The 12,285-nt window shown below is 39.6% G+C and overlaps 2 protein-coding genes across 2 annotated transcripts; both read left to right on the forward strand.

Annotated features, from left to right (window-relative positions):
* Positions 1-1,058: 1,058 nt before the first annotated feature.
* Positions 1,059-5,746, forward strand: LOC115595610 (alpha-(1,3)-fucosyltransferase 9-like). The gene is made up of 2 exons (XM_030440281.1): positions 1,059-1,140; positions 2,967-5,746. The coding sequence occupies exon 2, from the start codon at positions 2,974-2,976 to the stop codon at positions 4,117-4,119; it is 1,146 nt and encodes a 381-aa protein (XP_030296141.1). The 5' UTR covers positions 1,059-1,140; positions 2,967-2,973; the 3' UTR covers positions 4,120-5,746.
* Positions 5,747-8,693: 2,947 nt separating this feature from the next.
* On the forward strand, positions 8,694-10,714 carry LOC115595614 (alpha-(1,3)-fucosyltransferase 9-like). Its single transcript, XM_030440284.1, has 2 exons — positions 8,694-8,711; positions 9,413-10,714. The coding sequence occupies exon 2, from the start codon at positions 9,420-9,422 to the stop codon at positions 10,560-10,562; it is 1,143 nt and encodes a 380-aa protein (XP_030296144.1). The 5' UTR covers positions 8,694-8,711; positions 9,413-9,419; the 3' UTR covers positions 10,563-10,714.
* Positions 10,715-12,285: the final 1,571 nt, after the last annotated feature.

The raw sequence follows: 12,285 nt of genomic DNA on the forward strand, positions 1-12,285 counted from the left end.
GGTGCGCTCATGTTCGCAGCGGCAGTTCACTGATAATCTCTGGTACACGCCCATGTCCCGTCCAAGTCTCCCACCCCCCCTCGCAGAAAAGCGACAAGTTTGCAGGTATGTAAAATTGCCTAAATAAAAGCTTAGACTAGCTGCCTTTTCCTCTTCACAGTAGAGTTGTGCCGCGTCTTTTTTTCCCTTTTTTCCCAAGCTTGCTGCAATGCTGTGTACAGAAGCCCGTGGGGGCGCACAGAGAGACGGGAGAACGTCAATAAAAAATCGATTTTTGAAGTTCATGAATCGATTCAGAATTGGGGATGATTAGAATCACGATTCTTATGTGAATCGATTTTTCCCCCCACCCCTAATCACCTCTCCATCCTCTGTCCCTACAACACAGCCCTCATTATTCGCTTTCTGGACACACTTCATGACACAGTAGTCCAGGATGGGCCAGAGCAGCCCCAGTTTGTTGTCATCTGGGATAATGTCAGTTTCCATCGGGCTGCTCTGGTCCGGGACTGGTTCACCAACTGTAATGTAGATTTTCACTGCCATGTTCACCTCTTGGGGTACTGTACATTCAAAATGGAAAATATAAAAGTGCATATGACAATTTCAGGAAAACATAGCAGCATGTCTGACCAGCCCAACACTATTTGAATACACCACACAAGTTTTACATATCACCTCCTGGAGAAAGTAATCATTCTATATATCTGTGTCAAGACAGAAGTATTTGTACATTCACTTCCCCAAAATCAAAAGGTGAACTTTGAATACAATTAAATCTCATCTGAGTATTTTTCCACCTGCTTCCCTGAGTTCTCTTTATACTTGATTCTGAACAGGAAACTAGAGTAAACTGTATTTTCTTTTCTGTTTACCATCGTGGTCAAATTTCGGTGTGAATGCACAGCAACAACGTGTCACTAACAACAGCCATAGGCAGGTGACGGTGTAAAACATCCTATCACAACACTAAGGTGTGAACTCGTGCAACAAGGATGGGCATTTGAGACTCATACTCAGGTTTCAGAGAGAAGCGGAGAAGGAAGCTTCCTTGTGGATCTGCCATTTACAGGATCCACACTATCAGAAAAAGGTCTACTTCTTCTACTTTTCCTTTTACTGCACTTTTTCTGCTCCAAGGTGAGTTTGTTGCTCTGTACCTCAATGATTTCTCACGATGGAATGGATTATCTTGTTTTATCAACCTCTTAAAGTTTAAAAGTTAAAAGTAAAATTTTAAGTCATTTTTGTTTTTACTCTCTCAACCGTTGTATCAGAAAGTGAGTCATCAGTATAATAGTAGTTCAATCTAACAAAAACAAAAAAATGAAAGAGAAAATCCTGACAATAACTACAGATAAAACAATGAAGTGAGGATAATGTATCACCATGGGAAATATGCTCTTCTTCTTCCTCTTCTTTTTATTACATTTTTTTTTATCTTTCTCTAATTCAGAGCATGGTATTTCTTCTATTTTTATATAATTTTCAAATGGACATTTGTAACTCCTTGTTTAGGTGCTTCTCTCATTGTCTCATCGTATAAACAAAGCAGGAAAGATAACTCCCATTGTTGCCCTCAGGTGAAGAGCTTCAAGTTTCACTTCAACATCATTACTTTTAAAGCGCTTTCACGTCCAGCATACATTTGTAAGATTTTGTCATCATACATATTCAGTAACAATCTTAGAACATGCAACTCTACCTTTGCAAAGTTTCATTTTAAACACACTTCATTTTAATGCATTTGCTCTGGTCTATTTTGTGCCTCTATCTTGTAGGCTTTTGATTTATAACTTCATTGCTTTTTTTGTGATACCTTTCTGGCATATGTTTAATCTTTATGCTTTTTTCATATGTTGCGGGATGATACATTAATAAAACAAAATTGAATAATAACAATAAAATCAATCCAAAAAGATGACCAGATTTCTGCTTTGAAAGAACATTTTTATTGTGATTATAGCCTTATTCTAATTATCTGTTGACCCCCCTGCTTTTTTAATGTGTTTCTATCTACAAATGTCTTGTTTCTCTAAGAGTTGCCCCGTATTGACTTTCACTTAGGTTCCTTATACCTCTTAATATATCCTCTGCTCCATGCTGGACTGTTTCAGTGCATGACCAAATTGTCATTATGATCTGATAGTAGAATAAGACTTGGCTCCACCCAGTAGCTGTAATTTGAATGCAAGAACCCACCGCTCCCAGATCAACGTTACCAATCTGAGCCAAGGGGAGTGTCTGAGAAGTGTCAATCATTCTCGTGCATATGCTGCTGGCAGCATATGCTAACTCCGATGTTTACCTTTATGGCTACTTGTTAGAAAAAGTGTTTTTCAAGTGACTGGGCAGTTATAACGTTCAGTACGTTCTGAAGTGGTTGAACTGATATAGAGAAATAACGTTACTCATGCTTCAGAAATAGCATGGCAAAAATGTTGCACAGGGTAATGATTATCTGGTAACTCTACTCTACTGGTAACATTGTCTACCACAATGTGAGGAATATTGTTTGTTAAGCGGGCTACTACAGTGACTCGGCATGAGGCACTTGTCATTGTAATTTACTTATATTGATCAGAAAGACAACAATCAGGGCTATGTTGTTGCTGTTGTTTGAATGTGACATCTTGGTTATCTGGCATCCTCTGTTACCATGGTAACGTGGTAGAGGAAGAAGGAGGGACCTGCCAGCTGTACTCATTCAAATATTCTGACTAAGTCCAAACTAAGTCCTTTTTTCTCAGAACTCCAGACTGCAGCTTTAATTCAGTATTTAGTATGGTCAAGTGAAGTGTATTTGTATGGAGGCCAGCGTATTGTTTGAATTGTTGTAAGGGCAGCTCTGTGTACACTATGCCAGAAACAACAGCAGCAATACTGAACATCCATGTAAATGATGACAGTTAATTGCTGTATCAAAAGTTCTTTCTACAAATAATGGATCTATTCTTTCTCCAAAGGTGAGCTATGTCGTCCTCACCATGCCAGTGGACAACTCTGCGCCCGTTTGTCTTCAGCAGCCTCATGGTGTTGTGTTTTGTCACTCTTTTCTTCACGTATATCAACTTTGAAATGAAGTTCCCCAGTTTTAACATTTTCGTGGACAGAGCTCGTCAATCCTGTCCTCCAGTTCTGTGTGCAGCTGGAGACTCAAACTGTTCCACAGAGCTGCACCATAATCACACCCAGGAGATCCAGGTTGAAGCGGTGGACACTGAGCCTGACACAATCGTATTGATATGGATGTGGCCATTTGGTGCCAAGTTTGATCTGAGTTGCAGTGATTTCAACATCAAAAAATGCCAACTGACTGACGACAAGGCCCTTTACGACAAAGCCCACGGGGTTCTCTTCCACCACAGGGACATTCATGGAAATCTTGAAAACATGCCAAAAGAGCCACGTCCATGGTTTCAGAAATGGGTGTGGTTCAATATGGAGTCGCCTGCAAACTCAGGTCTAATCCCTGAGCTTGATGACTTATTTAACCTGACATCCAACTATCGACTTGATTCAAATATTCCTGTACCCTATGGGCACTTGGAGCCTGTGACACCTGAAGATGAGAGTTTCAAAATGCCAGTAAAGGACAAGTTGGTCTGTTGGATTGTGAGCAACTGGAACACACAGTATAGGAGAGTTCAGTTCTACGATGAAATGAAAGAACACATTGAGATTCACACTTATGGAAATGCATTTGGTAATAAACTGAGTGACCAAGACTATACAAAAGTGGTTTCTAGTTGTAAATTCTACCTCTCCTTTGAAAACTCAGTTTACAAAGACTACATCACAGAGAAGTTATACTCGCCAATGAAGCTAGGTACTGTACCAGTAGTTCTGGGCCCCTCAAGACAAAACTATGAGGACCACATCCCAGGAGATTCTTTCATTCATGTTGATGACTTTTCCACACCAAAGGAGCTGGCAGACAGGCTGCTGTACCTCGACAAAAACAAAACTGAGTACACAGCATACTTTGATTGGACCAACAGGTTTAAAGTACAAGGTGATTTTTATGGCAGGGGAAGTGCCTGTGAAACCTGTAGATACTTACAGCGTAACAAGCGGTATCAAGCCTTTCATGAGCTTAATAAATGGTACTGGGGCTAACAGAACTCAAACAATAAGAAAAAGCATTCGCCAACTTACATTTTAAGCTGGAAATTCAGCTATTTCACCTGAATTATCTCAGTTTTCTACGCACAAAACTGAATGCCATGTGAATCATTTCAAAGATGTTGTGATCAATCACAATCAAAAATCTACATATTGTAGCTTGGAATATTTCTTTACCTAAATAGTCATGATGTAGGAACGGAATTTGCATATCCCTATATTTGACAAACAGAACTGCAACATATTCTCCTGATCGGCACATTGTTAAAAAAATCTCACTGAGGCTGGCCAAGCTTTAATTGTTCGGACCAATCAGCGTCCTTTCAGGGAACTACTGGCAGCTACAGGCGTGGTTTAGGTGTGACGACAGCAAGACAATGGCTACCTCTCATTGTTGTCATGGTTGAGGTTTGGATTCAGGTTTGGATTCATCCACAGGTAGTCTGCCTTCCTTACTCACTTTTCTACACACAGCTCCGTTTTTGTCCCGTCTCAATTGACTCGAGTATTGTAGTGATTATTATCCTCTCCTTCATTACACTTCATGAATGTCCAGACATCAGCAACGTTAAGTCAAGACGTGAGTGTGAATGTCAATGCTTTCTTGACACAGCATCTGACACATTTATGTGTGTTGTACATTTGCATTCACACCTACCAGAATACACACACAAAAAATTTGCTTCTATTCACGTCTTTTCATTGACTTTGGATGTAATCTAGATGCGCAAAATGATTTGCTGTCGATCGGAAAACACCATGATAGTTGTCATTCTTGGTGTGGACGACCCTTAAGACCTTGCCTGCTCATAGCTGTACAGATTTTGGCTTTAAATGCAAACAGGTTTGACATCATTGCGTTCACATCCATTTTGACCAGTAAGAGAATTATGCTTGTCTTAGATTCTATCTATCATCTATCAACTGCTGCCAGACTAAAGGATGTCATCTTTTTACTGAAAACTAAACAGATTACAGTTTAGAATTATATACTCAGCGGGCCTGTAAAGTAGTTGCACTTGAAATGGAAACTTTTCCTGTCATGTTTATAGAATCTTGGGTACTCATCCACACAATGAAGGCATTTGAATGTAGGCGGTTATTTGCTTTTTTCGTTCTTTTGAATATAATTACCTCACAGGATGTTTGATGTATTGTAAATTAGTTCATTCTGATCCATCTAACATGTGGTCATATAACTTGAAACTTGAATGTAGAGATATGACTGTGAAAATGTGCATTTGGTTTTTTGAAATGTTCTCTGAAATCAACAGCTGCAAAAGTGTGTTCAGGGCTGAGGGGAATTTTACAATATACTGTATATTTTTTATAAATAAATGAAGGTTAATGTAATCGGTTATGTGACCTATACTGTGTTAAGGGGATGATACATATTGTAGCTTTGATTTACATATGTACTGGAGAAGATAATGCAGCCAGCTGTGATATTTCTAAAATATAACAGAAAGTCTGAAAGAATGTGACCTTGGATTCTGTGGTTGTGGTATGTAGTTGCACAAATTCTTAATTGTTTTCTATGTTGTTGTTATCTACGGTTATATAATGTTGTCGTATAATTAATTCTTATGTACTTTGCCATTACTGCTGTACCTTTAATAAAATGAAGGTGGATTGTTAACACTGGTGAAAGTGTTGAAACATTATTTAAAAGCTTGTCTGCATGGCTGAATGTAACTGGAGGTGTGGGATAATATGCAGTATTTTCACCTAACCTGTTATTGTACAATATCCAAATTTATAATTAGTTGGACAAAAAAATGCATCAATAATTGATTACATGTTTTGATAATAACGGCTGTGCAAATATTTTCAAATAAGTTGCCCCACGTGTGATTTTGGACATGAAAATGTCATATCTGCATAAATAGTGAGGAAATAATATTTAACTTTTGTCATAATTACCATAACAATGTTTGAGTCATGTGCAAAAATGTGTTTTGTGAAGTCAGTTTGACAATGACCTCTGACCTCTGGCCACCAAATTCTGGTCATCAAAGCTGACCTTTGAATATAGCCATAAAAGCCCAAAATAGTACTTCAAAAAAGGAGATGGTTGCCAGTTTATCCAGTTTGAGCAGACAAAGGAGGAAATAAACCAAAACAACTGAATAGGGTTGCTTGTCTCCCAAAACAAATTATCACTGCACATATCATTTTAACTGGCTCAGTATAGCTGTTTTGTGAAATATTACAATTAGGGCTGTCAGGCGATTAAAAAAATTAATCTAATTAATTACAGGATTTGTAATTAATTAATCTAATTAATCGCATTTTAATCTCATATCTGCTAAAGGTACCCAGATAAAGAATTCGAATTCTAGGACATTACAAAATTGTATTGCATGACTAATCAATTGAATACACTAAGAAGAGAAGATCTGAAATCCACATTTTTATTGGTGAAGTGCGTTTCATAAATGAAATTTAAAAGAAAATGGTCAAGCACATCCCAGCAAACCAATTAGGCCAGGTGCATTATTCAAAAATGCTATACAAATACACTTATATAAATAACATTCAGAAATAAAATAAGGCTGAGTCTCAAATAGGCACTTAAGCAGACTCTCAATCCCGACATGTTTAGCGTTTAAATGATAAGTCAAGCTGGAGCAGCTTCGGTGATAGGCGAATTCTTTTTTACAAAAGCTACAAATCACCGTGTTCTTGTTGATAGTCCCATCTTCGTTCTTTTTATAAACAAACTTGCCGTTCAAAGGCCCTAGCAACAATGTGCTCGCCTCGCTCCCCTGAGTCGCGTCCAGGATGTCTGTTGTCACCCTGCTTTGACTAGCGACGCAGGTGGGAAGTGACGAACATGCTCGCGCATTGAATTGCCACTCAGAATCTCAGAATTAACTGTGTTAATTTTTATAACGCGTTAATTTGCTGTGTAATTAATTAATCTAAATAACGCAGTAAACTGACAGCCCTAATTACAATGAAATATGTATTTCAAATATTGCTACAGGAGGAAGGGCTCTCCTCTTACATTGGTGTCCTCTTTCACAGCGATTCAGTGTAATTACGCACCTCCTATAGCAAAGACAGAAATGGGTTACTACACCATCAGTGAGCAGCACACAGCACATCAAGACTGATTTCTCATCCACAAGATTTCAATCATGTCGACCTGAAACCAGGATTACTAAAAGTACACCCACCTCGGGCTCGCTGAAATAATCACTGTTAAGCTAAGCGACTGCATAAAGACCAAAAAAGTCACAGAACCAGTTCATAAACAGGTATGGGTCTCACCTGAGGCTACCACCTTTGTCCTACATGATTGTCTTTATGTCACGGCCCCGACCACATTCATCTAAGCAGTAACATCCAAACAACGGTGACAAACAGGTGTGCTGAGAGCCCATACGACACAGTGAGGAAGATCTACTCAATTCTGCAGCTGTGATGACACAAATACACTTTTTCTATGTGTATTATGTGTTTTTCTTTTGCACTAATGTGACTATACATAGGCAGCTTTGTCGATTTTTGTGCTTTACCACATTGGTCAGTTATTTCGCCACTGGATGTACACCACCTTAACTAAGATTCAACAGCAGCATGACAAAGATTCCTTTAACAAATTTGTGCATCAGACCTCTTAATCGAGCATTGAATCTTTCACTACAAAACAATTTGTGTGCAGTACATCACCCCGTTAAGCAATATTAGCCTACAGTCATTATAGGAGGACGCCTGTATCAACCTCATAAACCAGTATTGAAAACATGTGTATTCACAATAAAACATGTTAATGTCATCCGACCTTTGATCTGTAATGAAGAGCCCCAGATATTTTTTCAGTTTTGTTACAATTACATAAGACTTGCTCTAACAGAGGAAAAGAACTGGAAAGTTGAGTTCCTTAAACCCCTTTTGTTCTATTTGCCTGTCAACAGGCTCTATAACGTTGTTTTGATTATCATATTCAACGCCTTTATCAAAGCAGCTGTTGAAACCCAGCGCTGCCAGGAGAAAGATCATCCAGGGGACCAGCAAACATTAAATCGGTAAATTTGGAAGCTACCAATCATACCGCTAGTTTTGAAGCCAATTACTTGATGGGGTCAATAATTAATGCAGTGCAACCTGTTCTGCTCTGCAACCAACTCCAAAAGAAGTGGAGACATTAAGTCATTAATTTATTTTGGCATATTAATATGCCAGGACATTTTTCATCATGTCAGACTCACCCAGGACATCTTTGTATCACATACTGCACAAATATATGTCCAGTATGTTCCTCTCTGGGTTGAATTCATATTCCTGTAGATGGTGAAACTACGGTCACCCTATTTTCCATGCATAATGATGCTGATATGATATTTTGGAGGGAAATCATTCATTTGATAACAGTGAAGTTGCACCAATCCATGCAACATTGTAAAATTAAAAAAAAAAAGCTTGTTACTGGTGTCATTGCTGGGGTTGAAAAAGTGCAGCAATTCCTGATGCAAGACAGGATTTCATACCGGTTCATCCACCTTCAGGTTGCTGTCCGTTAAGAGCAACTAGCAAAGGCTGTCATTCATCAAACAGACACCTGTGGAGGACGGATGCTGGTAAGCCCTTCAACTAATCAATACAGACAAGAATTCAAATATAATTTTTGAGATATTCAGTTGGATATTTTTGTAAATGTTTCTACTATCTGAAGAATATGCTGAAACAAGGAAAATTTTTCCTCGCACAAAGACCCACTTTTGGCAAAACTGAAAAGCAATATTCAACAGTCAGTACAAAAACACTTACAGTGCAATTTGTTTTCATCTTTCCTCTTAAATTCCTGATTCTTACTTCCCAGTTTTGCTTTACCTACATTTAAGTACCAATAGAAAGTATTTTATATGTATGGATTTCTATAGCTAATTTACACTCTAAGCTTGGAGGAAGTACATGGTAACTGTTGTATAATGATACAAAATGAACAATTATGTTAAAATGATAGTCATGGAGCAACAAAACTTTCACCACCAACACGACGATATCAGATCATAACTTTCACTTGGTCCAACTCCTTTTCAGACAATTATTGTTAAGTATTACTGTCAGTTACTTATGTTCTTAATTGTGAGTTTGCTCACGTTTAATGTTGAATTTATTGGTTATTCTTGTTTGGTCTTTCTGAAACATTTTTCACAACTCTGTATCTTAACTTGTAATTTGTAAAATGGTCAGTAAAAAAACACTTGTGTAGAAACAGATAACAACGTTCACTGATATAGCAAATGCTGTAATTAATCCATCTTTTCTCTCTCAAAAGGTGAGCCATGCCATCCTCAGTTCCCCAGTGGAAAACTATGCGGCCATTTGGCTTCAGAAGCCTCATTGTATTGGGTTTTTTAGGTGGTTTATTCACTTATTACAAACTGGACATCAAGTTCCTGAAATCTGACACGAGTGCACATCAAGTCCGTCCTACAGTTCTGTATGCACCTGGAGACTCAAACTGTTCCACAGAGTGGCGGCACAATCAACCCCAGGAGGCTGCAGTGGTGGACACAGTGGTGGACACTGAGCCTGACACAATCGTATTGATCTGGATGAGGCCATTTGGTTACAACATTGCTGAGAGTTGCAGTAAATTCAACATCAAAAAATGCCACTTGACTGAAGACAAGGCTCTTTACAACAAAGCCCATGGGGTTCTCTTGCACCACAAAGAAATTCAAGAGAATCTTGAAAACTTGCCAAAAGAGCCACGTCCATGGTTTCAGAAATGGGTGTGGTACAATATGGAGTCGCCCGAAAACTCAGATCTAATCCCTGAGCTTGATGACTTATTTAACCTGACATCCACCTATCGACTTGATTCAAATATTCCTGTACCCTACGGGTACTTGGAGCCTGTGACACCTGAAGATGAGAGTTTCAAATTGCCAGTAAAGGACAAGTTGGTCTGTTGGATTGTGAGCAACTGGGACACCCATTTAAGGAGAGTTCAGTTCTACGATGAAATGAAAGAACACATTGAGATTCACACTTATGGAAATGCATTTGGTAATAAACTGAGTGACCAAGACTATACAAAAGTGGTTTCTAGTTGTAAATTCTACCTCTCCTTTGAAAACTCAGTTTACCATGACTACCTCTCAGACAAGATATACACGCCAATGAAGCTAGGTACTGTACCAGTAGTTCTGGGCCCCTCAAGACGAAACTATGAGGACCACATCCCAGGAGATTCTTTCATTCATGTCGATGACTTTTCCACACCAAAGGAGCTGGTAGACAGGCTGCTGTACCTCGACAAAAACAACACCGAGTACACAGCATACTTTGATTGGACCAACAGGTTTAAAGTACAAGATGAGATTTATGGCAGGGGAAGTGCCTGTGAAACCTGTAGATACTTACAGCGTAACAAGGGGTATCAAGCCTTTCATGAGCTTAATAAATGGTACTGGGGCTAACAGAACTCAAACAATAAGAAAAAGCATTCACCACCTTAAGGCCCCCACACACCGCCCAGACGTCCAACTGCCTTATCCGACCACTCTCCGACCACTCCGTTGCCTCTCGTCTTACCCATTCGGCAGAAAAGCGGCATTGAACACACCGCTTCGACGTGCTGCCTACTCCACAGTAGCGTGTACGTTCTGCGCTTGCGCGAGATGCAATAAGCGGGTGGCGCTTGTGTTGTGAGTTGTAAACGAGAGCCTTGTGCACGCAACTCTCTTTACTTTCGATCAAAACGAAACTTAACTATTTCCGCTAAAAACAGCTGCATACTAAACATGCAGCGAGGCATTACCAAACGAACACAAATTAATTCGTCCTGAACGGACATAACAACTAGTCTGGTGCCAGTACTGCAAGACATGAAAACGGGGAATGACGGAACGGAGCGCATAGAAAAACAATGCGCACACAGTATTCCGTCCCTCCCACACATCGCGCTGATTCGCTAGCACACCGCCAATCAGAACGGCCATTCAGCTGGCACACATCCAATCAGAGAATCCAATGGCTCAGACGTCCGACGGCCCTCCTCCTCAGACTTTGCATGCTCAGTCGGATCCGACAACATCCGCGTGGCTCCGAAAGCTTCCGACGCAGCTGAACACACCAAACATATTTGTTCCAGTTCTCGTCCGAGTCTCTCCAAACGCTTCAGACGTCCAACGGTTGGGCCAGTGTGTTCCTGCCTTTACATTTTAAGCTAGAACTTCAGCTTTTTCACCTGAATTATCTCAGTTTTCTACGCACAAAACTGAATGCCATGTGAATCATTTTAAAGATGTTGTGATCAATCACAATCAAAAATCTACATATTGTACCTTGTATTATTTCTTTACCTAAATAGTCATGATGCAGGAACAGAATTTGCATATCCCTATATTCGACAAACAGAACTGCAACATATTCTCCTGATCGGCACATTGTTAAAAAAAAATCACTGAGGCTGGCCAAGCTTTAATTGTTCGGACCAATCAGCGTCCTTTCAGGGAACTACTGGCAGCTACAGGCATGGTTTAGGTGTGACGACAGCAAGAAAATGGCTGCCTCTCATGGTTGAGGTTTGGACTCAGGTTTGGATTCATCCACAGGTAGTCTGCCTTCCTTACTCACTTTTCTACACACAGCTCCGTTTTTGTCCCGTCTCAATTGACTCGAGTATTGTAGTGATTATCATCCTCTCCTTCATTACACTTCATGAATGTCCAGACATCAGCAACGTTAAGTCAAGACATGAGTGTGGATGTAGATGCTTTCTTGACACAGCATCTGACACATTTGTGTGTGTTGTACATTTGCATTCACACCTACCAGAACATACAAAGACAAATTTGCTCCTATTCACGTCTTTTCATTGGCTTGGGATGTAATCTAGATGCGCAAAATGTTTTGCTGTTGATCGGAAAACACCATGATAGTTGTGATTCTTGGTGTGGACGACCCTTAAGACCTTGCCTGCTCATAGCTGTACAGATTTTGGCTTTAAATGCAAACAGGTTTGACATCATTGCGTTCACATCCATTTTGACCAGTAAGAGAATTATGCTGGTCTTAGATTCTATCTATCATCTATCAACTGCTGCCAGACTAAAGGATGTCATCTTTTTTCTGAAACCTAAACAGATTACAGTTTAGAATTATATACTCAGCGGGCCTGTAAAATAGTTGCACTTGAAA

The sequence above is a fragment of the Sparus aurata genome, chromosome 14 (assembly GCF_900880675.1).
Source record: "Sparus aurata chromosome 14, fSpaAur1.1, whole genome shotgun sequence".
Lineage (NCBI taxonomy): Eukaryota > Metazoa > Chordata > Actinopteri > Spariformes > Sparidae > Sparus > Sparus aurata.